Source organism: Podarcis tiliguerta (genome assembly GCF_965153285.1).
Source record: "Podarcis tiliguerta genome assembly, chromosome: 17".
In the NCBI taxonomy this organism is placed as follows: Eukaryota; Metazoa; Chordata; class Lepidosauria; order Squamata; family Lacertidae; genus Podarcis; species Podarcis tiliguerta.
Window position 1 is genome coordinate 10448585 of NC_139550.1, and position 26322 is coordinate 10474906.

The window sequence follows — 26322 nt, forward strand, 5'->3', positions numbered from 1 at the left end:
CTTGCCTCTAGGGGTGCCATTTTCTTTCCTGACAATCTGTGTGCCATTGTGTACCAACAGTGAATAATAAACCAGAAGCTGCAACCTTTTCCCCATCCTGGCTCTCCATGATGCTGTAGCCCACCTTCTGAAGAAGTTGGCATCAGATTGTTTCTGCACTGGTTGCCCATTGGCTTCTGAGGCTCTGATGGATGCACTAAAAATCCCTATGCAATCTAGGCCCAGCTTGGCTAAGAGACTTGCTCTCCCCTGACGAACTGAGGAGGGACATTTTTCAAAGTAATAATAATAATAATAATAATAATAATAATAATGTATTATTTGTACCCCGCCCATCTGGCTGGGTTTCCCCAGCCACTCTGGGCGGCTTCCATAGAAACAAAAAATACAGTAAAATATCACAGATTAAAAACTTCCCTGAACAGGGCTGCCTTAATATGTCTTCTAAATGTCAGGTAGTTATTTATCGCTTTGACATCTGATGGGAGGGCGTTCCACAGGGCGGGCGCCACTACCCGAGAAGGCCCTCTGCCTGGTTCCCTGTAGCTTTGCTTCTCGCAGTGAGGGAACCGCCAGAAGGCCCTCGGCGCTGGACCTCAGTGTCCGGGCAGAATGATGGGGGTGGAGATGCTCCTTCAGGTATACTGGGCCGAGGCCGTTTAGGGCTTTGAAGGTCAGTACCAACACTTTGAATTGTGCTCGGAAATGTACTGGGAGCCAATGTAGGTCTTTCAAGACCGGTGTTATATGGTCTCGGCGGCCGCCCCCAGTCACCAGTCTAGCTGCCGCATTCTGGATTAGTTGTAGTTTCCGAGTCACCTTCAAAGGTAGCCCCACGTAGAGCGCATTGCAGTAGTCCAAGTAGACTGCCTGTGTGCCAAGTCAAGATGACTAAAGGCACGTAGAGAAGCATTATGAGAGGCACTACCTCAACTCTGAAATTCTTATTTCCTGGAAGAAGGATAGCAAACCTGGTGCCCCTCCAAATATTGCTGGACTACAACTCCCAATCACCCTCCGTGAATGCCATTGCTATTTTCCCACTACTACATGCAGCAGATGAAAGCTGTTGCTGAACTGTGGCTACGTGCAATTTCCAATGTGGAAGTGATTTCAAATATACCGTATTTTTCGCTCTATAAGACGCACCAGACCACAAGACACACCTAGTTTTTGGAGAAGGAAAACAAGAAAAAAAATATTCTGAATCTCAGAAGCCAGAACAGCAAGAGGGATCGCTGCGCAGTGAAAGCAGCAATCCCTCTTGCTGTTCTGGCTTCTGGGGTAGCTGCGCAGCCTGCATTCGCTCCATAAGATGCACACACATTTCCCCTTACTTTTTAGGAGGGAAAAAGTGAATCTTATAGAGCAAAAAATATGGTAACTGACCCTGCTCAGATTTGCATCTCCAGACAAAGGGGAGGAAACACACACACACACACACACACACACACACACCCCAGTTGCATACACATACAACTTATTTTGCATCACTTGCGTCCAGAGTGGATAAAGGCAAAGTTTGCAAATTTCACCAGGATCGCTGCCCTCCAACAGACTGTGCAACCCTTTCAACAGAACCACATGAAAAATACTGTCAGCAAAGCAGTCTTCTTGCCTCGCAGATTGGATTTTACATAGGGACACAAGAAACTGCCTTATACCAAGTCAGAACAGTGATCCATATAGCTCAGATTTTGCCTATAGCGAATGTCAGAGACTCCGCAAAATTTCAGACAGGGAACCTTCCCCAGTCCTGCCTGGAGATGTCAGATACTGAATTTGGGTCCTTCTGCATGCAGCACAGATGCTCTACCCCTGAGCCACAGGTCTCCCTCAAGAACCAGATGAAAGGTTGGATGCTGAAGCAAGACATTTGTCTGCTTCAAAATAAAGATTTGCAAGGACATTTGCTTGTGCTAGATATTGGATTTCCTGGTCTAAAAAAAAGACACTAAAAGGGGAAATTGTCCAAATTCCCTTCTCACAGGGCTTTCGGCCAGATTAGGCAGCCAATGAACCAGGAGCAAGGATTACAAAATCTGGCAAAATTACAGAAATCAGAATGTCTGCAGCTATGCCAAGATGGAACACTTGTTTAAATTAAATTCACCAGTGTAGCTAATTTAATGCTTGCTGCTAGATTATTATTTTTGTTGGCTGGGTGCCTTTTCTTTTCTAGTGATTTTAATGGTCATTAATTAACTTTTATTATCACTGCTATTATCGGTGTTAGTTCTGCTTTTAACTCAGCCTTGCAAATAAATGCTTACAATTTACTAGCCCACTTAAAAAAGTGGTAGCCTACACATGTTCAGTTGTGACACTCAGTTCTCTTTAAGTTTACATAAGTTTTCCCCAACTTGGGGGAACCTTGTTGCCAGGAAGAAGCTCTCTTATTTACCAGAGATAGGTGGCTATTTACAAATCTGTTTTGAGTTGGGGTGGGTATATCTTGAAATTGTTATAAGCAGCCTTGGAGATCTGTTTCTGGGCTGAAAGGTGGTTTAAACCTTTAAAAAAATTAAAGCCAATCTATTTTACAAATCAAAATTCAAATATAGCACTCTTTTAAATGAGTTAAAGGTAAAGGGACCCCTGACCATTAGGTCTAGTCGTGACCAACTATGGGGTTGCGGTGCTCATCTCGCTTTGTTGGCCGAGGGAGCCGGCGTACAGCTTCCGGGTCATGTGGCCAGCATGACTAAGCCACTTCTAGCAGACCAGAGCAGCGCACGGAAATTGCATTTACCTTCCCACCAGAGTGGTACCTATTTATCTACTTGCAATTTGACGTGCTTTTGAACTGCTAGGTTGGCAGGAGCAGGGACCGAGCAATGGGAGCTCACCTGGTTGTGGGGATTTGAACCGCCGACCTTCTGATCGGCAAGTCCTAGGCTCTGTGGTTTAGCCCACAGCACCACCCGCGTCCCTAGACTGCAAAAGAAAAAAGATGTACTAGCCTGCTGAATGCTGTGCTCTCCTCCTCCACCAACCTCACCATCATGGAAGTCCTTCTTGCTTCTCTCTAAACTACAAGACTGGTGCCAGAAACTTCAGTTCTTGCACTGTAGCCTTTAAGAGGGAATTAAAATTGGGCAGCAGGAATCGTGATGTTCCTGTTTACAGTCGCAGATATTAATGTTTTATTTGATATAATGTAAATCTATCTCTACCCCCAGTAGATCATGGATGGAGAACCAGGCAGGAGCTGATCATAGTTGGAGTTCAAGCACATCTGGAAGACCACACAGGTTCCCCATCCCTGGCCAAGATAAAGAAAGACTTTCAACATGGAAGAAAGTGTCTCATGTTCATTTCCCCAAGTTGCCCCATGGAAAATGCCAAACTTTCATATGTCAGCACAAAAGAAGACTGTGAAAAGTGACGAAATCTTCTTTCCTTTTTGGTAGTATTTCAGGCATTTCAATCACTCCAAAGCTGCTTCTGAACAAGAGTTAATACTTTGAACCGTGTGAGAATAGGAAGGTCAGGAGAGTAATGAAGCTTCTTGACCTCGCTGCCCACAATGTGCCATCTTGAGTACCACTGAATGCAGTAATTATTGGAAACCTCAGAGAGAAATATCTTCCCCTGGAAGAGTTTTAATGAAGCTATTAACTGTGCATCCAAAGAAAGCAGCACAGTGGATTTCAATACATCTTGCATTGTAAAGATGTGTTTAGCCCACCCCACCCTCCAAACGATAAGCCATTGCAGAGATTTAAACACGGCTTTACTCAAAGCACAAAATAACCAAACCAGAGAGTTAATTTTGCTTGGGAAAAAATGCCCATTCCCTAATTATCCCCTAGATTTAACTCTCATCAATGGAAGTAGAGGTCAACACTCCTAGACATCTCCAATAATCCCACTTGGGGATAAACATGACAGATTTGTGCCAAAAGAGAGTTTCGAGGTTTGTTTTAAATTTCAGGAACAGGTGCAGGAATTTGTCACACAACTCAGATTTTCTACCAAATGGTTTCTAACATCTTCGACTCCCCTCTACCCAACCTGGAACTACAACTCCCATCATCCCTGACCATTGACCATTGACCATGAAGGCTGGGGCTGGTGGGTCTTGGAGGCCAAAATAAATAAGCAAATGTGTGCCAAACAAACTGGGACCGATGACTAATTCTTGGCATAGTCATATATTGATAGATTAAGAGCTGTTCACCCACGTTCTCAACTTAAGAGGGCCAATTGTCTAGAACAGCCTTCACTACAGGACTGATAGATTTGGTAAAAAAAAAAATCTGAAGGTCACCAAGTTGATGAAGGCTGATTGAGAACACATGGCTGGTCTGTACCAGTCTCTGTAAGAAGGGAGTTTTGGCTTAGTACTGGGGGGGGGGGTTGAGGATAACTTGAGAATGTTTTAAGTGACCATGCCCATCCCTCCTGGCCAAGCCTAATCCACGACTGCTGCACATGATCCCAGACAGCTTTTGCCATTACCCTTTTACTCTTTTGCAACCCCCACCCCACCCCAATAAACCTTGTTTGCGCCAACATTATCTACTTTCTCCTGAGATCTCTCAGGGAAAAAGCAGATTCTGCCAAAACATATTACAGAACTGAGTTATTGCTGCAGAAAGCTGTCACCAAAGATTGCTAGATACAATCCACGTTTGGTAGTGAAGGTGGAAGATTCCACTAGGCCAGGGACACTGGACACAACAATATTCTGAAGGTAGCAACTACTGTATTTTTCCGTCTATAAGACGCCCCCTGTTTGGGGGGACTCAGATTTAAGAAAATGGGAAAAGATATACCCGTGTATAATATGCCCCCCTAATTTTTCACCTTATTTTTTAGGGGGGGGGGGACCTAGTCTTATACACAGAAAACTACGGTATATTATCACCTTCCAACTATTGCTAACCCACTACCACCACTCCTCCTGTTACAGATTTCTGCCTCGCACAATCTGTCTGTCATGGTAACTTGCAGCCTGTTTCATGGCAAGGCAGAAATCTGTAATTTTCAATGACAGATTGTATGCCTGAAGAAAAAGTATCTTGGGACATCTGCTTCCACACTAGCTGTTTTAAACAAACAAACAAACAAACAAACAAGCCATATTTTGTTCACTTGCTTGTTAGGTGGGATCTCAAACAACATCATGACTAGCCCCTGAGCCTATTGCATTCCATGATTTTCTGTGTCGTTTGCTTGTTTTCCTGAAATCTGATTAATATTGCAATGCCACACTGCCCAGTTGGGATTGGCAAAGTACTGCTAAAGCTTTCTGGGGTCTTAATCAGCCCATTCCTCCATTCAGCTTCTGCCTCTAATTGCTTCCTGTTCAGTGCAGTGTGGCATCAGCAATTGCCCCAGAACTAGTTAGTCACTGCCTCATGTATTTCACAATTTAAACAGAGGAAATGGGTAGAGTGGGGAGAAAACTGTAATTGAAGCCCCCTGCCAAGCAGGGAACAGGAACCAACTAATTAAGGAGCAACTATCATTTATACTAAGGGACGTGGGTGGCGTTGTGGGTTAAACCACAGAGTCTAGCCGACCACTTGCCGATCAGAAGGTCGGTGGTTCGAATCCCCGTGACAGGGTGAGCTCCCATTGCTCGGTCCCTGCTCCTGCCAACTTAGCAGTTCAAAAGCACGTCAAAGTGCAAGTAGATAAACAGGTACCACTCCGGCAGGAAGGTAAACGGCGTTTCCGTGCGCTGCTCTGGTTTGCAGAAGCGGCTTAGTCATGTTGGCCACATGACCTGGAAGCTGTACGCCGGCTCCCTTGGCCAATAAAGCGAGATGAGCGCCGCAACCCCAGAGTCGGCCACGACTGGACCTAATGGTCAGGGGTCCCTTTACCTTTCTATCATTTATACTGCTACCACACCGTGATGAACAGGAAGCAATTAGAACTGGAAGCCACAAGGAGGAATTAAAATTGTGGAGCAGCAACAGAACTTAATTTTGATTAAACACAGATGAGTGGTGGTCATAGAGATGGGAACTGACAGATAATATAGCACTATATTAAGAAGTTGGAACCACCTTTTCAATTCCATTTCAAGTTGATTGTAGAAAAGTAATGTCTCAGCAGTATCAAAGAGCCTTTGTATTGAAACAACTTAGATTGTATCAGAAATTTAAGCAGGAGTCAGAAAAGACTAATAATTGCTGCTGCATAAAATGAGGACTCCCCTGAAAATTGTAGCTCCATCAGCTATAGCTGAGGTTTGGCAGTATTTTCATGGTGTTAAGTATAGCAATTGGATACTATTCAGTTGCATTGTATGCCTTATCTCTGACATACACTATTTTTAAAAGACATTTTCAAAGGCTTTCGTCTGTTATCTCCGGGAGACTTCTGAGTAAATAAAAATAATAGTAATAATAATTCCCACACAGACCAAACAAAAATGTGCTGATGCCAGCAGCACACAGGTTAATCCAAAAAAAGCTTGGGTTTCAAATATATCCTTTGTATGGAGAGAGTGAGCCACTTCTGAGAAATACATCAGCCATACAAAAAGAGCGAGAAATAACAAAGATTTGAATTGTCTTTATTGCCCTCTCTTCCTGTGACAGAAGGGAGATTGCATGGAATTTGAAATAGATAAAAAGGTAAAGGTACCCCTGCCCGTACGGGCCAGTCTTGACAGACTCTAGGGTTGTGCGCTCATCTCACTCTATAGGCCAGGAGCCAGCGCTGTCCGCAGACACTTCCGGGTCACGTAGCCAGCGTGACAAGCTGCATCTGGCGAGCCAGCGCAGCACACGGAACGCCGTTTACCTTCCCGCTAGTAAGCGGTCCCTATTTATCTACTTGCACCCAGGGGTGCTTTCAAACTGCTAGGTTGGCAGGCGCTGGGACCAAACGACGGGAGCGCCCCCCGCCACGGGGATTCGAACCACCGACCATGCGATCGGCAAGTCCTAGGCGCTGAGGTTTTACCCACAGCGCCACCCGCGTCCCGCAGGGATTTGAAATAGGTTCCTTCAAATTTTAGACCAGATCCTAGCTATTTAGGCATTGACTCTAAGCTGATTGCCTCAAGGAGACTATTTCATTTTCATTAATAACAGCCAGCAGAGAGGATTTTCATTGTGGCTATGACATGAAAGGAGAGAGAAGGGAACTTCCTTTCTTCCCTGCCATGGTCCCAATAAAAATCACAGAGACACAACTGTTGTCAGCCACCCCAAGACAAAACTCCCAATGGAGGCTAAAGGAAATTTCCCTCTTGGGACTGACAGCAGCATTACCAAGGGCAAGTTTATCCCTCCCACCAATGGGGCACCCATGTTTTCTTTCTTCCATACGAATAAATAGCTGCCATTCACTCATATAAGAAAAGGAAAAAACAGGCCACAGCATTGGGCAGCTGTCCAGGTAACCATGAGTCCATCCAGTGAACATCTGGGCCTTCAACCAAAGATCCACATCACTTGGTTTGGCCACTGCGGATGTGTTGGGATGCCCTACTTTCCAGACTGCATCAGGAATTTGCGTCTAGCGAAAGCGACAGGAAGAGTAAGAGGCCAATCTAAACAAAAAGTCTATAAGGATTAGAGAACCTTTAAAGAATATTTAGAAAACTAAGGAACAAAAGGAAAGGTCTTGGCAGAATTAGACTGATCCCTGTATTGTACAAATATAAGTTTGTAGGGAGGTAAAAAGAAATTATATAAGAAATATGTATGTGCTGTATAAAGTAATGGATAGACAAAGTACAGTGAGATTAATTGGAAGTCAGTTTTAAATTTCTTTTCTATAAATTTTATAATTGTGTTCAATACCAGGAGTATATATGATCATAATTATATTAATCTTCTTATATCTTATAGTGTGGTGGTTTGTTTGATTTTTCTGCTATTTGTTTGTTTGATTGTATGTTTGTTTACTTGTATGTACGTCTGTTTTTCATAAATGTATTTATTTTAAATTAATAAAGATATATTTAAAAAACGAAACAAAAAAAGGAATTTGCGTCTTGTGTCCCGCCAGATGCGGTTGTGTTTCACCTGGGCGAAAACGATCTGGTTGTGCTAGTAACTACAGACTTGGAGTAATTCCATGCCATGCACCCTAACATTACCATCCTTGGGTCAGAACTTATTCCATGTTTGCAATGGCGGGGTGCCCTCAAACCATCCAGGCTGAATTACACGCTGGAAAAAAATTAACAGGGCCATCCGCTCGGCAATCTTGCGTCTTGGGGGCCGAGTCGTGAAGCATCTGGACATTAAAACCTACAGAAAGGAACTTTTTAGGCCTGACAGAGTGCACCTTACCACCACAGCTGGTTGGACGACATCAGGCATGGCCTCCTGGAATGGTTGTTGGACTGCTAAGGGTTTTTTCAGGTGTAGGTTGTCTTGGCGGCGAGACCGCAATTTTGCAGTCTCGAGTGACGGTTATAGGCCTTGGGCGGAATCCTTTAGTCTATCTTCCCTAAATGGGAGGGGAGGGCATGAAGCGGTGATACACGCCTCCCCCCCCCCATGACGGCGATCTCAGGGTTCCCCGTTAAAGGGGTTGTGTTGAGGGGGGTCACTGGCCATATGCTGAAAGGTTATCAGTGCACTCCCCTGTGTTGCGGTGAAATGGGGGGCAGGCTCTCTGCTTAAACATATGTCTTCCAGAGCCAGCCCAATCCCCAGGCAGATTGGATAAACCTGACGTGCCCCAGATCCCCAGCTGGGGACTGGGAGGAATGAACACCCAATGCCAAAGCCAAGGTCTTCCTACATCTGAAAGTTTAATAAAGTTGTAGCCAGTTTTAATCCCATAACACGTCACGAGTCATCATTCCACCCGGGTGTTGCCTGGGGTTGGGGGGTCTCCACCTAGGCACGCAAATAGCTGCCATTCACTCATATAAGGAAAAAACAAACAGGCTTATGGGCATCGCTGCACCCATGGGTGGCCAGGTTGGTGACCCCAACAGTTGGGACTAATCCCACCCACCACTTCTGGCTATGATTGGCCAGGCCTCTTCTACAGAGACTCCAAAGGAGGGGCATAATCTATCTCTTTGCATGTGGTAGCAATGCCTCTGGGAGTTCTCACAACACAGATATAATTCCTACACAAAATTATCAGAATGAAAGGTGATTGCCTAACTCTAGCAATAATATTAACACCTGTTGAACTCTTCCAATGATTGCTAGGATTTTCAGAATGAAGAAATACTGTCACTGTGGGAGCAATGCAGAGCTGGGATTTTCTTCAGCTTATAACTCCCCCAGCTGTTGTTCTTTTCACAGCTGTGGTGATGTTCCAAGGGAAGGAGAGGTCTCGTTTGATAAATCAGCCCCATTGCAGATTTTGCTGATGCAATTACTTTGCACAGACTTCTGGCATGGCAGGTAAGCTGTCCGCGCATTTGCCTGGCAAGTTTGGAAGGCAGTGCACGCAAGCTGTAATTATAGCTTTGCAAAAAACACACAAAAAACCCCTCTAAGAACTGCATCTGATGAATCATTTATAGGAACACATGGCTCATCATTTCTTTCAACATACAAGATACTTCTGCGTAAAATGGTTAAAAAGCTTCATAATTAATCAAAAAATTACTTGTGGAGCATCAGAGACATCTGCGCATTTCAGAGTCGTAGTTAGCATTCCGAAGTGACAAAGCCATGTGTTAACATTCTGGGAAACACCTAATGAAAGCCCCTTTGGTCCTCAATTACAATTAGATAGCAGACTGGTTAAGAGACAGGACTCAGGCACACGCAATGCACAGAAGTAGTCAAGTGATTCGATCAGCTTCTTCTGTGAGTGTCTAGGTCTGATTTGGGGGCTCCAGTAATCCTGGTGTATGCGCCACTGCCAGTTCTGATCCTTCGGGACGTGGTGAAATACATCCTCAAAAAGATGGTAAGGGATGGCAAGGGGCCGTCACTAGCCAAGCAGTCCATATTGCTGGATTTCATTGTAAGCCAAGAATGAATGTGAAAAACTGCCTGGCTTTTCCTGGGACACTGGAATTCCCATACAGAGGTACCTTGGTTTAAGAACAGCTTAGTTTATGAATAACTTGGATTAAGAACGCTGCAAACCTGGAAGTAGGTGTTTTGGTTTGTGAACTTTGCCTTGGAAGCAGAACATGTTTCACTTCCTGTTGAGTGTGTTCCATTTGTAGATTGTGTCCCCTGCTGCTATGGGAAAGCATGCCTTGGTTTAAGAACGCTTTGGGTTAAGAGCAGACTTCCGGAATGGATTAAGTTCATAAACCAAGGTACCACTGTATTGCTGGCTGACCATTGCAGCAGCAAACAAATAAAACATTGTTTATATGTGAGAAAAGCAATGAAGTGCTTTAAAGGGGGAGAGGGGAGGCATTTTGACTACCCAGGCACTCTCTGACCTTCACATTTATTAATTTTTTAATTGATAAATTGCCTCCCACATGGGCCTCAAGGTGGTTTACATGGCAACTACTAACAGCATAAGAAACAAGCACCTTAAGTGTTTTCTTCTACCTAAACCTAAGACACGGGAGACCTTTTCACCCAGCTGGGAAAGCAGCTTAAAACAAGAATGTATCCAACTGTTTTGAGACACTGGTGGTATCTACAGAGCAAGGGCAGCCACACTGAAAGCCCTGCAACGAGTGTAGTGGGCTTATGATATTTTAGGGACTTCAACTAGAAACTCTTACGTAGAACACAATGACCTCGAGGGTATATAAGGTGGTCTCTCAGATAAGATAGCCCTAAGCTGTATAGCAGGGATGCAGGTGGCGCTGTCGGTTAAGAAGTGGGAGAGAACATTCCATGGGACTGAGCAATAGGCATCTTTGTAGAACAGTCTATTTCCTGAAAGTTACAGGAATCCTGGCAGTTTGGTCAGCTTATTTGGCTGAGCAATGGTGCTGATTGATTGATAGGAATCTCAATGACCTTTGGGGGCATGACTGCTCTGTGAAATAAAACCTTACCGTTTGTGCGCTCTGTCTCTGTTGCGACGTCGCAGTGTCAAGAGTATTTACTATTTAGCGATATTGTAGCATTAGTGATATTGACGCGGGTGGCGCTGTGGTCTAAACCACTGAGCCTAGGGCTTGCCGATCAGAAGGTTGGCGGTTCAAATCCCTGCGACAGGGTGAGCTCCCATTTCTCGGTCCCTGCTCCTGCCAACCTAGCAGTTCAAAAGCATGTCAAAGTGCAAGTTTGTTTTGGTATGTGTCCAGATTCCACCCTAGTCAGATGGCTGGGAGCAAACGGGACTTAGAGGCCTCTCTGCAGTGGAAGTGTGTAGGTTGCACAGAGGCCTCTGGGCCCTGGTTATGTCCTAATTACCTTGCAGGGCCTAGAGGCTTTGCTGATTCAAAATTAATTCAGGAATAAAATTGGATTAATTTCCAGACATCCAATGGCTATCTGCTCAATTAATTTTGGTGGGGTTTTTTAATCATTTGAAATTGGATATGGGGGCGGGGTTGATGTGTGACCATCCATCACTAATTCTCCCCATACCCAAAGTCACACACCCCCCACCTGCCGCTGCCACCACTATTCAGGATCACCAGTCTCCCCACTTTAACTTTGGGTTAATTAAAGCGCAATTAGTGTCACCCAGCCCCAGAGATTCCGTGCTAACAACCATTAGAAGCAAACTGACAAAATCAATTTTGACAGGCAAAATTATCCGCCTCTTGTGGTTAAAAGCTTTCTAGTGACAGCACCCACAAAGAGTCAGACGTAGAAGGTTCTTTGGAATGTTTGAAATAGTTGTTGTTACACCAATCACCTTATTGCTTTATTCTTTCTTTAAGGTTTTTGTTTTTACAATCAAGTGGGGTATAAATTTTATGAAATAAATAAATCTGCAACATTCTCTCTCTTAGGTGTGCCATATTTTTATGACTACAGACCACTGAGTGCTTTTGAAAGGGGGGGAAACAGAATTTGAGTTTTAAAAGAAATAAAAGCGTGTTACTATCTCACACATTCTCATTTGGGTTTACTTTAAAAGCTAAGCTGCTACAAAGCCACACGGAAAGGCCCTCAAAAGAAAGGCTGGATGTGGAATGATCAGAACAAGGGTAGTCAGTGCAGAGCCAGTATGGTGTAGTGGTTAAGAACGGTAGAATCATAATCTGGTGAACCGGGTTTGGGTCTCCGCTCCTCCACATGCAGCTGCTGGGTGACCTTGGGCCAGTCACACTTCTTTGAAGTCTCTCAGCCCCACTCACCTCACAGAGTGTTTGTTGTGGGGGAGGAAGGGAAAGGAGAATGTCAGCCGCTTTGAGACTCCTTCGGGTAGTGATAAAGCGGGATATCAAATCCAAACTCTCTCAGTACACTCTGAATACTTTGGACTACAACTCTCTTCAGCCCCATTCAGCATGTGCCAGTCCATCATGGTGGGAGTTGTAGTACAAAATATCTGGAGGGCGCCACGTTGAGTTGACTATTCCTTAATTAAAGAATAACATTACCACTTGGGCTCATCAATTTTTTAAAAACATTATTAAAATCCCACTCCAAATGTTAACAAGATTGGACAGACTGGAATAAAGTTATATATTTGCCTTTATTTAACTATCTTGTTTTAGAATAAGGTGGTTGAAATGTGTTCTGGGATAACTTATATATTTTAACAGGTCTGCAGAGAGATCCTTGTTCACCTGGATCAACAATGCTCCATACACAACTGATTTTTAATTTGTTTTACTTAAGAGCTGCTAAGGAACAGGAAGCCAACTTACCACGTCAATTATCTGCAGCAATGACAGTTGCAGCTCCACGACGAGGGGCTGTGAGTCATTCACTACCGGCCTTTCCAAGCTGTTATAGTTCTTCAGTAATTCTCTGTAGAGCCGTCTTTGGTTTTCACCTTGCTGGGAGACTATGGGAAGAAGAAAAAAGCACCCTAAGAGAGCATCTTAATCATGACACAGTGTTTTTCAGCCTTCTGTGTGTATATCAGCAGAACTAGGTTCAAATCCCTGGTCAGTTCTGTTACTTGGGAATGACTGGTGTCAGGAGTAGACCCAGTGATCAGAAATCACTGCTCACACCAACTTTGTCTTCGAGAAATCCTTGATATTTCCAGATGTTCACACACACACACTGACATTGTAACCCTGTTTTGTGGACAACAAATGTGGGTTCTGCCAGCCCTTAAGGTAGCTAAGATACTGCAAGGGCAAACATCTATCACCCAGTTGTTTGAAGATCTCGCTGCCCTTTCTACATCTGAATGTGTGGCTTACAGTCGTAAATTTCATTTAGATGCGTTTTTGGACTGACTATATTAATTTATATGTTTAAAACAGGATTCACGGAATATTTTTCTTGTTAACATCAGCTGGCAATGCCAGCATAATTTCCACACAGGTCAGAGTCCTCTTTTTCTGGTGATGCTTATGAGGTCACCATGTTGGAGTGAGAGTGAAATACAGATGTAATTTTAATTCTTAAAGCATAGATGACTTCAGCTTAGGAGAAAAAGACTTCATGCGGCTCTTTGAAAATCCCTTTATTTGTGTGGATGGCAGAGCTCAGCTCTGTCTGTTTTGCGCAAAGTTCATTAAACGAAACTACACTGTGCACTCATTTGAGGAAATAACACACGCATCATCCTTTCTGTACTTGAGAACAAGTAAAGTGAGCGTTACATTTTATTAGACTTCAACGCCGCTTAACAATTCCAAATGTTTAGCGAGGCATGTCTTATCAAGCTGTACGTTATTGCAAACTTTCTCCAGGGAATGGGGAAACATGAGAATGTTCTTCGCTATTGCTGCAGTTTGCGTAGATTTCGTGTCACCTGCTTTATGAACTGAAGGAGCTGTCACTTGTTCTCACAGTAAAGAGAAAAGCTTGTTTACCCCACCTATGGTTTTTAGCATAACAAAGGGTGTTTTGTATCTGTCTGTTTGCATCCAGATTTAATTTTTCTTAATATAATATTATGCAGATTCCTATGCAAGCAGAGCGGTTGGGTTCCTGGCAAGTCACCAAGGCAGCTGTTGGTGTCGTACATGGTTAGCCTATCTAATCAAGGTATCTGTTGTTCTTCTTGCAATATAGCTCCTGAGCAAAAGTAGATATGGAACCAAGAAAATGTGCTGCGGGGACAAGAAAGAAATCTGAAGTAAAAAAATGACAAAAGGACAATTACAGAGTAACAACTGAAAAGTTATACAAACACAAATGTGCACTCGTATCCAAGCTCGCAAGTTCTCCAATAATGCACCACACAAATGCCGATTCCATGCTGTGCAATCTGTATAAAAAAGGTAAAGTAAAGGTACCCCTGCCCGTACGGGCCAGTCTTGACAGACTCTAGGGTTGTGCGCCCATCTCATTCAAGAGGCCGGGGGCCAGCTCTGTCCGGAGACACTTCCAGGTCACGTGGCCAGCGTGACATTGCTGCTCTGGCGAGCCAGAGCCGCACACGGAAACGCCGTTTACCTTCCCGCTAGTAAGCGGTCCCTATTTATCTACTTGCACCCGGGAGTGCTTTCGAACTGCTAGGTTGGCAGGCGCTGGGACCGAACAACGGGAGCGCACCCCGCCGCGGGGATTCAAACCGCCGACCTTTCAATCGGCAAGCCCTAGGCACTGAGGCTTTTATCCACAGTGCCACCCGCGTCCCTGAATCTGTATACCATCCAATCTGTATACCATCCAATTAACACAACTCAGGGTAGAGCTACACAGATACGTGCAGATTGTATTTTTCAGCGGCTGCCACTAGCTATTATGGGGTAATTTTAACAGCCTGTAATCTGGGCCAGACATGAGAAAGGGATGTCAAGGTCCACAAGAGGTATTCAGGGAGGTTGCTGCAGTGCAAACGCATTGGTGGAGCCAATCTGACACTTCTGCTCTTGTGCTTGCACTATGACAACCTCCCTGCCACCTCAACCCTCACCCTCACTTTTGGTAAGCAACAGAGGTCCATTCCTGGGAAGCTAGTGGAGTGGCTCTATCCCACTTTGTGGGCAGCTTTTCTGCTTGAGGCTCCTGGAAGTAAGCAGGGATGGTTGTGTCACAGACAGGGGTGCCAACTTGAATAAAATATTGGTGGGCCAAGTAAGCTGATGCACACCATTTGAATGGCAATGCCCATCAACTTTGGGGGAACCCAGCCCCTTCAAATATTTTATCAGACAGGGTGAAGGGACCTTGGCTCCTAGGAGTTGGTTCCTATGGCCACAGATGGTAAATAATGATTGGCAAGTGAAGCAATGATGAGACGTTATTATAATCCACCTAAGGTCTAAATACTAAGTGTTACTGTCTTCTTAAATTATAAACAGCAGTGCAGGGAGAGTGTCTATTTACGTATATTGAAATATACTCAGAGTCGCAAAGTGATTTCATGCTCTTTATTCAGCTCATAGTGGTGAGGAGGAATGAATGAATGTCCCCTCAAAGTATCTGCTTTATATACATTATTTACACAATGGGCTGCACATGATTGGCTAATTCTGGAATTCTATTGTAAGCCAATCAGGTTGTGGATTCACTTATATCTGGAGCATGATTGGGTGGTTCCTGCCAACCAATCATACTGCTGCATTGTTCTAGGACCAATCAGACTGCTGCAGTTTGGATCCTATTGTTCTAGGACCAATCAGATTGCTGCAGTTTGGATCCTATTCAACTCAGTACATAACATATATGTTTCTAGGGTTTATATTGCATCCTTCATTGTGAAGTGATCCTGGTGGAGATCTCAAAAGTATAAAATACAACGCAACAACATATAGCTAAAAGCAGTACATTCATTTGACATCTGTAATGCCCGACGTATTCAGAAGTCTATCCAAAGGCCTGGAGGGAGAATAGAGAGCTATCTTCGACTAAAAATTAGACTAAAATAGGCACCAGCCAAACGACAGCCAGGGTGCCATTGCTGAGTAGGTCCCCCAGCAAGTCATTTATCACCTGACCTCAGTTGCATTGACATTGCCAGGAGAGCCAGCTAACCTCAAAGTCTGAGCATGGCAATATGGAAATATTTTAAGTTACCAACCCTTTTGGACTACTGCACACACTTTGAATTTTAAGAAAGTGATGTGGGCACAAGTCACAAAATAGCTACCATGGGGGCATAGCATAACACAACATGGCTACCATGTGGGTATGACATAATACAAAATTAAACAGAGCTGTCATTCCTGCTTTTCCACCCACCCTGCTCCAGACAATCTCAGACTTTCCATGTCCTGATTGTGGAGATTCCACAATATTGTTAGAATTCCTGCTCCATGATTGCAGTCATAGGATTGTTGTCTATCACATGACAGTGTATGTTTTGACTCCACAGAGTGGGAAGTGACGGAGACAGGATGTTTGTGTTACTGTGTTCCGTGAAGTGGGACTCTTGTCCTTTGTTCTTTTTCTCTTTGCTGTCTGATGCTAGAGAGAGAGGGAGCCATGTTGCAGTGCTCCATGGGTGTTTATATGTAAATAAAGTAGATTAGCCCAAATGCTGAGTTACTGAGGTCTGTCACGCAAGCTGCACAGACTCTGCAGATCCCTAAGTGTGCCAAGGTCTGTTGCCATTGGTCGCTGTGATGTTAGGGCAGAAGAAAGCTTTTGAAGCTCACGAACAAACGACCAGGAGGGAGAGAACATGCCAGTCAGGCATGTGTCTCTACCAGGGTTCCTACTCGAGTGTAGGATGAGCTCCTGACAGATTTCTCTCACATACACAATGATGCTGTGGCTATCCAATAACAAAAGCGAATGTTCCCTAGAAAAATATACAAGGTGGACACACACTAGAGAATGGATCTTTGTGGCCAGAGGCGCCATCTTGCATACAACACACATGTGACATTGTAAAGTCTGGAGATCAAGCCCAGCATGGCACAGCTGCAATGGTCAGCGGCTCCTCCTTTCTCGAGCTCAAAAGAAGCCCACACTCGGCTTCCTCCAGCCCCTCAACATTGAGGGGGTCCAGCCCCCTGCCAAATGATATTGAGGGGGAACAGTCAGTGCTGGTAAACCAGCTGGGTCTGAAAAAGAATCTCTACACTACTTAGGCAGCCTGGGCCTCAGTGACAGGGTCAAATAAAGGAGTACCCCCAGACAACTTACCCGATCATTCAGGTGGACTGCAACCCCATCTAGAAAAGGCTGCCTTCCTATTTCCAGGATTGGGAAACCACCAGTTCAGAAGACCTCCTTCTCTTCAAGATTCAGCTTCCTCCAACTCTTTACTGCCTCCAGAAATTGACCTTTTTATATATTGTCCTCTTCTGTCACACCATACTCTGACTATGCTCTCTTCCCTAATAGAGATAACTTTCAGACTGGAACTCTTGAGTGCTCCTAAACTGAAGCATTACTTTTCCACAATTAGCCAAGAGTGGAATTAAAATAAGAGATTCCACACAGCACTTAATACAATTTTATATTACCGCGCAGTGCCTTTTCTCCATGGGCAAGATCTCTCTATAATGTTTAGCCACAAGGAAGGCCCATTCAGCAAATATTCTTTCTGATGTTAATTAAAACCCTGCTTGTTTTATTGGTTCCTGTTGAGTGTGGCAGTGAGATTGCTAGTGAATATTGTGTCAATTGCCCCTTGAATAATCTCTCTTGATCACCTCAGCGTCAGCTTCTGTTTTCACTGGAAGGAGAGGCTTTAATTACTGTTTGCCTCTCATTGCTATTTTTCGTTCACTTTTATAGCAAAATGGTGCTATAAAATGAATGGGGGGGAATATGGAAGGAACAGAATTTGACATTGGTGGGGCAGCACCCCATTTGGCCTAATGGACTAGCCTCCACTGTTGGAAGTCCTGTGCAATGCTAAATTTTGGAAGACACTGTGCTGATGTTGTTGGTGGCAAGGAAAAATAAAATAGGTATAAAAGGATACTACCTGGATGCTAAGAGTTTGGGGCAAGTACTCTTTGGTGAGAGAACCCCAGCAGAGATTTAAAATCACAATATATGCAGCAAAGTAAAGCATGAAAATAGGTCTGTTAGACCTTTAAAATTTGCCTTTCTAAGATCTTTCCAAAGTTCTCCTCTTCCTATAGCATAGAAAAAGAACACACATTTGGGAAGTAAAAAAAAATGGTTTACTTACAAACTCTCCAAAAGGTCAGCTTCATGTGCTTTTCCATGCATCAATCAGAAAACTCAGACAGTAGAACTTGGCTAACTTCCGAAATTATTGGTATAGGATCTCAAAAGAAGCTTGTTAGAGCCATGAGGTCTGAGCCTGAAGTAACCAGCTCAGACTTCTTTACACACTGAGCTTCTCAGGTAGACTCAGGTACATTAGGCTTGATTACTTTTCTCCCAAGGTAGGGGGCAGTGAGCTAGCTAAGCCTGTCAGGACAGCTTACTCTATGGCTTTAACTCCTTTATGCATGCTGGTTATATGAGGCTGTTACACAGATGTAGAAGAAGTCAAGTCCCAATTTGCTCAGTTAGCTTTACTTCCAAGTAAGTGTACAGAGGATTGAAGTTCCAGTACTGGGGCAATAAAGTAGCAACCCACCTATTCTCTTTTTTGGAGTCTCATTCACACCCACTGAAACCACTGGAATATGAGGATAGCAAGCTTATAGCCTAAATGGCCTTCCCAACATTGCAGGACGCTTCAATTCCTTTGGCAGAGATTTGCAAGGCAGACGGCTTGCTTGGTATATTTTGCAGATTTCCGAGAACATAAAGCGTGCTACCGCCATATGCCATTTAATCCCCGCAGATATAAATGTGTCCCGTCTGCTTTCGTTCCTTAGTGCAGTCAGCATTATGGCATTTGCCAACAACAGCAAGCACTTGTATAAAATATACTTAACACCGAGTTTAGAACACAAAAAGCAGCAATATATATGCTTTCCGTAATGATACAGCTCTGATACCAGTTTCATCAGATCTCTCCAAAGTTTCTTGCTCTGTATTTCAGTATTCCTCATCTTTGGGCATCCTGTTTACTTATGGAAGCAATCTGTTTTGATACAACCTTCATACTTATTTCTTTGTTAAATCTAACATTCAGGTCCCACTGGGTGTTTATGGAGCAACAACCAACCAAATTTATTTCTGGATATTAAAGCCTCAATATTTGGCAAAGCAAAAGCTGGCCTGACTGAGAATTGATTCTCAGGTCACCTGAGGCTACTACTAAAGGCACAAGTCCAATGCAGATGGCATGGACAATAACACAACCCTCATCCCCTGCAAAAAAGGGGGGGAAATAACACAGGATGTTATATAGAAAGAAGAAAGGTGGAAAATGTGACCAGAATATGCTTAGCTACACTAGTGCGGAGGGTTGTTAACTGCCAGGGGGAAAAACTTGTGATAGAAATCAAAATGCACACCAGTATTACAATCCCCGGTACCTGAATTACCTGCAGAATAGGCTGCAATACAGAATGTGCCCGTTTTCTTTCTTCCAGGTGAATGATTACCTTCCATGAAGACTTCCAAGTTGATTAACAATATGGAAGACAGCAACTTCCTTCAGATAAAGGCTAATATATATTAACAATTCCTTTAGATTAGAAGTCACGTCTTTAGCACAAGGGCAAATCCACCTTGTACATCTGTTTCAGTTTTATCACAGCTCAACTAGCATTCGGCGTCGCCTTAAGGGTTTGGAGAAGTGTAGTTGGGGCCGAGTGCTGGGAATTCTCTCCTAAGGGACAGGAAACGATGATTAACAGTGCAATCCTAAGAAGAGTTTGGATTTGATATCCCGCTTTATCACTACCCTAAGGAGTCTCAAAGCGGCTAACAATCTCCTTTCCCTTCCTCCCCCACAACAAACACTCTGTGAGGTGAGTGAGGCTGAGAGACTTCAAAGAAGTGTGACTAGCCCAAGGTCACCCAGCAGCTGCATGTGGAGGAGCAGGGAAGCGAACCCGGTTCACCAGATTACGAGTCTACTGCTCTTAACCACTACACCATACTGGCTCTGCGCCCACTGTGACCAAACTGGTCATGCTCCCCAAAATCTGCCTCTGCCTAAGTAAGTCTCCAGTCTAGATGATAGGTAAGTCAGGGCAGATGGAGTCCAGATTCTCAAGCACATGTGTAATAAGATCCCATTGTAGGTTCTTGGCTGTGATAGTGGGAGTGGGAGGGATATACACATTGAACAATAACATTTCCTGGCTCTCTAGCACTATCTTCGTTACTAGTAATTTACAGCTAGCATTTGTCAACAGGATATGTTCACTTTTTAATATGGGGAGCCACTAGGGTTAACAATCCACCCAAAGGCCTACCTTTCTTGTGGCTTTTGGTTGCCAGAACAGCAAAGGCATTAAAACCTGCAAATTCGATGTGACATGACGGCCAGGTTTCTTGTAAACAGACTATATCATGTGCCCTTATTAACTTGGTGAAATCAGGGAGACAAAGTTTAGAAAACCACCTTGCCAGCCTAAGTAAGTGAGGTTAGGACTGCAGCCTTAATTACGGTAGTTTTTGTATTGTTGTCTGGCCCAGTTTTCTGGCATCAGGCATATCCAGAAATAGTCAAGGTTAACCATTGTATTTGACAGAAAAGCAAAATATGATGATGTGAAGGACTGTCGGGGTGTATAAGGAACATAGCCGAAAGTTGTTACTTGCAAGCTACTATGCAAATGCAAAGCTTTTTTTCTTCTTCTCAAGGCTCCTTGCATGCATTCAGAGTTGGCTCAGTCCCAGCCTTGAGGACGGTGCCCTTTCTAAACAGTTGAGTTGGCTTCAAGACATAACAGGATACGATGCTTTGCATGCTAGTCCTCTTTTCCTACTCCCAAGAGAAAACATGACATTTAAAGGGGACCTCCCACTCTGAAGGGGAAAGGTGGCAAAAATGAATGGCTTGCGCTCATTAGAAAATGGAGCACTCCTTTGGCACCAGCTAGGAGTGATTTGGTGTTATGCGCAGGTGTACAATTTGGAGGGTGGCAGTCTCCCCTCTTCTGTTTGTTCCCCCACTCCTGTCTCACTCCATGATTGGGAAGACCCATAGCTCTGTTTACTGTGAAGTAATAAGGGTAACCCTAGCCAATGCCTTTGAAACACTTATTTAGCTACATCTGTTTTTATATCTATGCACACACATACTCAGCTGAATTGTCAATATGCACTGGAAAAGCATAAAAAGGCCCACAGGAATAGCTCAGTTGGTAGAGCATGAGACTCTTAACCCTAGGGTCATGGGTTCAAGCTCTACATTGGGCAAAAGATTGGGCAGGGGGTTATAATAATAATAATAATAATTTATTATTTATACCCCGCCCATCTGGCTGGGTTTCCCCAGCCACTCTGGGTGGCCTCCAACAAAACACTAAAATACAATAACCTATTAAACATCAAGGTTGGCCTTGATGATCTTCATCATCCCTTCCAACTGCAGGAATCTATGATTCTATGTGATCCATAATTCAACTTGCCAACCACAGTTAATGAAATGGCAGTTTGTGTACTGTATGGTATATCCATACCCATAGTACACTGCCTATGTAATGTAGCACAGATTAGAGTGGTGCTCTCAAAAACTTGGGTCACACTTGCGAAAAAAAATGGCCTTAAGGTATTATTGGCCACTTTCACAAGTCACGTTAAACTACAGTTTAGTGGGACATACGTGAGCTGCAACATGCCCTCAGCTCTCAAGTTTCCCTTTTCTCTTCCCACACAACTAAAAGGGAAAGCTTAGCTTTCCATTAGCCGCCATGTGCAATGTCCTTTGAGCCTGGACTATGGTCAACTCTGTTGAGTGTTAGTTTCCACTTTTGAAACCATGGTTTGAAATTGGTATGTTTGAAATGATCCATAGTTTGTCGTACCAGATTGTATGTCGGACCACAGTTGAGGAAAAAGCAAAAGCTTCTGAACGCTGCCTCACAAAAGTGCACAAGAGAAGAGACGACACAGTTTAGTATGACTTGTGAATGTGACCAGTGTAATTCATTGTCCCAAGATACATTTGTTCTGGCTGTGAAACTGATATAAGAAGGGAGAAGAAAAAAGGAGGCCAGTGATCAGTGTGTGTGTGTGTGTGTGTGAGAGAGAGAGAGAGAGAGAGAGAGAGAGAGAGAGAGAGAGGAATTCATACATGGAAAATTGTCCTACCATATATACTTACGACTTTTAAAAAGCTGCCATTTGTTCTATTGTTTTTGTAACCCATTTTGGTTTTAACTCATTGAAAACTGGGGCGTATACGGCATATAGAAAACAAGTAATTACAAAGTGCTTTGAGTGACCGAAGATGATAATAGGGTAAAGATCAAACCTGAGCTAATGGGAGAATGAATGATGAAGAGACTGGTTTTAAAATGAATATACAGAGGGTAAAATAGAAACTGGATGTAGCAGCCCGGTTTGTATCCAGGAAGCTGCGGAAAGCACCGCTGATTTCTGTTGCTATTCTGAATGTTCCACTAATGAGGATAATGCAGGGGCTAGCCTGGATTAAAGAGTTTTGATCCAGATCTGGCAATAATGCTCCCACTTCTGTTGACAGGCACTTAGGAATGAAACATCAGGCTGCAAACATACTTTATGTTCCTCTTCCGGTATAGCTATCATTGCATCTGGAATGATGGAATAATATTGTCAGGGAACTGCCATCAGTGCCGGAGGGAGAGAGCAGAAGCCAGAGGGATTCCAGAGAGCGTCCAGGGATCGGGAGAAGCAGCCCATCTTCTGGGGAAGAGAATCAGCGTAGCACCAGTGGAGAAGGGGGCAGATGGGGGAAGCGGCGAGGCAGTCCCATGACTCCTTGCCTGGGACCAGCGGGGAGAGTAGGGGTCCTCCATTGCCCACGCCCTCCTTGCGCAGAAGGCTTTCGCACAGAGAGAGTAGGAGGAGACTAGGCGTCAAAGAGCTTCTTTGCTGGAAGAAGTTTAAGAAACGCCCACTGACAGATTCTGCCAGCGATTGAGACAGCCACGGGTGAGTGGCTGCCCGGACAGAAAAGGTTCACTTTGGCAACCCAGCCAGGTGTTTGCACCCAGCCGGGGAGATAAGCACTGGCTTACGCACAAGCAACCCCTAGAACCATTACAAATATATTTCATGGTGTTTCTTTTCTGCGCAATAGATATCAACATACCCAGATCTAGCTACACACATTTCTTTTACTGGGACAGATAGCAGTTTCTCGTATTAGAGAAGTTTTCCTTAGGAAAGTAGAGCAAGGCGAAGAATTATTCCTACCCAGTCTCCCCTCACCATTCACTCAGGCTGTGGGCAGAAGGATAACACTTTCTGAATTTTTAAAGAAAAACTTTTTTTTAAGGGGGAGCAGAGACAGACTGCAACCCCCAGACCAGCTCGTATCAAATCCACTTGACTCTGGGTTGTGAAGTGAATCATTCAATTCAATCCAGTTCATAACCCATCCATAACAGAATAGCAGATCAGACCACTTTAGACTCCAAGTATGAGAGATTCCTTTTCCATCCCTCTACACCCCTACAGTTGCTGGGCTTGGGGTACATCTCCTTTTTGCTCATTCTTTCTCCTCTCATCCAGTAGTGATGTATGGAAGTGAGAGCTGGACCATAAAAAAAGGCTGATTGCCGAAGAATTGATTCTTTTGAATTATGGTGGTGGAGGAGACTCTTGAGAGTCCCATGGATTGCAAGAAGATCAAACCTATCCATTCTTAAGGAAATCAGCCCTGAGTGCTCACTGGAAGGACAGATCCTGAAGCTGAGACTCCAATATTTTGGCCACCTCATGAGAAGACTCCCTGGAAAAGACCCTGATGTTGGGAAAGATGGAGGGCACAAGGAGAAGGGGACGACAGAGGACGAGATGGTTGGACAGTGTTCTCGAAACTACCAGCATGAGTTTGACCAAACTGCGGGAGGCAGTGGAAGACAGGAGTGCCTGGCATGCTCTGGTCCATGGGGTCACGAAGAGTCGGACACCACTAAACGACTAAACAACAACAACAACTCTCCTAGTTTCCCTTTACCTTTCACATTGCTGGCCATTTAACCCTGGAATTAATTTCTTCCTTTCATTGGGGCTACAGGCAGAGTTCCTAGCTATGGAAATGAGCGCTGTCTGGCAGAAGTGCTTGAAGGAAATAAAAATATGAAGGATCAGAACTTCGTTAAGAGGATAAGACTCTGAGGACCACGTTCTTTCCAGGAGGAATGACATCTGTGAAGAAGCCCCCAGCTGAAGTTTAATATATTACTTTAAAAACAAATCTGTACAAAAAGTCATGACTTCATTTGTCTGATCCATAAATCTGCTGCCTGAAGAGGAAGAACAAAGCAGGGATGTGACTGGAGCCTGGGAAGAAGATTTCAAAGTACTTAGGCGTTTTGCTAACAAGAAAAAAAGAAGTAGTTGAGCAAACTGGCACGCTAGTTTTTTCAGTCATATTCTAAATTACCTCCCGTAACTGTTGTCCAAATTGTTCCCTGGCAGGTTTTCGTTTATTTCTTTGGCACTCATCCAAAAGCATAGCTATTCTTAAGTAGTTAAGGTTGCAGTCCTACACACTTATCTTGGGAGGAATTATCATTTAACTCAACAGGACTTAGTTGTTTATGGGTAGAGCTCCATAGATTGCAATACAAATCTACGTGTCTGAACTGCATCACTTCAGAGCACAGGTATGCATTGGAATCAAACTCTATATATGCATGCATGTGGGATCAGGTAGCCAGTGTGGTGCAGTGGTTAGGGTTTTGAACTGGGACCTGGTAGACCAGGGTTCAAATCCCCACTCAGCCATTAAGCTTTGGTCTTGGGCCAGTCACAGGCTTGTTGTGAAGAGATAATGGAGGGGGAGGAGACCCTAATCACACCAGCTTGAGCTCCTTGGAGAAAAAGTGGGGTATGAATGTTATAAATAAATAAATATTGTTCCTTCATTACAAACATTCGACCAGACAGAAAATAAGCATGTTGGGGGGCATGGCTGGGCTAGGATATTGTCCCCTAACATCAGGGGTCAGCAAACTTTTTTAGCAGGGGGCCAGTCCACTGTCCCTCAGACCTTGTGTGGGGCCGGACTATATTTTTTTGGGGGGGGGGGGTGGAAATGAATGAATTCCTATGCCCCACAAATACCCCAGAGATGCATTTTAAATAAAAGCACACATTCTACTCATGTAAAAACACGCTGATTCCCGGACCGTCCGCGGGCTGGATTTAGAAGGCGACTGGGCCGGATCCGGCCCCTGGGTCTTAGTTTGCCTACCTATGCCTAACATCTAAGGATGGTTTACACCAGAGGTGAGGAACCTTTTTGCATTCCTTTCTAGGCAACCTTGTAAGGGCTACAGAGCCATTGTGAGTAGGGCCAGAAGTGAACAGAACAACGCATATAAATTTGGCTTTTGTACGGCAGGATAGGTTCTACTCACAGAAAGAAAGAGATAAAAGAAAGAGGTGTCATAAGAGTTCAAAGACACATTCCAACCGGGCAAAATCCAAGCCTTTGTGATTCCTGAATATGAAACCTGCAACACAGATATCTTCTGTTTTCATCATCCCTTAAGAAAAATATCTTACTGTCATCTAGTGGGCTTTCATCCTTTTTGTATCCACTTTCTATACTGTCATTTACTTGTCTGCAGGGTGAATGTCACTGTGGTTTAGGTGACCTTTTTTTAACCTGGTTTCAAAATGTACAGGGCAAAATCATCTGTCATCTCTCAACTACCTTGTAAGACTGAAACTTGCATTTAAAAATACATCTCTGTCCCAACCCGCAAGGAACTCCTTTGGCGGGAGCTATGTCATCTTCGTTCCTTTCCTTGCACTTCTTTCAAATAAGATTGACATGAGAAGAATGATTCTTTTTTGTAAAGTCAGATTCCACCTATCTACAGAATGTTCTTTTAAAATATTCATAACTCTGATCATTCCCCCATCCTACCTGGACCGTACAAAATGGAATGTTCTCCTGATCAAAGAATAAATTAAAAATCACTCAAGTTCCCGCTACATGGAGAAAGCAACAGGCTCAGACTTTGAAGCATTTGAAAAGACACTGGCAAATGTAATTTTTGAGGAGGTAGGTTCCGTGGTGTTGATGAGATGTGTTACCTCTTGAAAACAGAAAAAGCCTGCTAGAGCCAATTCACAAGCCTTGCTTCCCACCATGAAGTGAGCATCTGCTAATTACAGTGGATATACTAGTGCTAGGGAGGCAGGTGGCGCTGTGGGTAAAAGCCTCAGCGCCTAGGGCTTGCCGATCGAAAGGTCGGTGGTTCGAATCCCCGCGGCGGGGTGCGCTCCCGTTGTTCGGTCCCAGCGCCTGCCAACCTAGCAGTTTGAAAGCATGTCAAAGGGTGCAAGTAGATAAATAGGGACCGCTTACTAGCGGGAAGGTAAACGGTGTTTCTGTGTGCGGCTCTGGCTCGCCAGAGCAGCGATG

At 44.1% G+C, this 26322-nt stretch overlaps 1 protein-coding gene across 1 annotated transcript in view; it reads right to left on the reverse strand.

The window, feature by feature from the left end:
• The window catches only part of LOC310667552 (neuronal acetylcholine receptor subunit alpha-7-like), a 107985-nt gene that overhangs the window by 63197 nt on the left and 18466 nt on the right, over positions 1-26322 (reverse strand). Inside the window, exon 2 of the mRNA XM_083420188.1 lies at positions 12695-12834. Coding sequence (XP_083276314.1) covers positions 12695-12834 — 140 coding nt within the window. The remainder of the gene's footprint in view (positions 1-12694; positions 12835-26322) is intronic.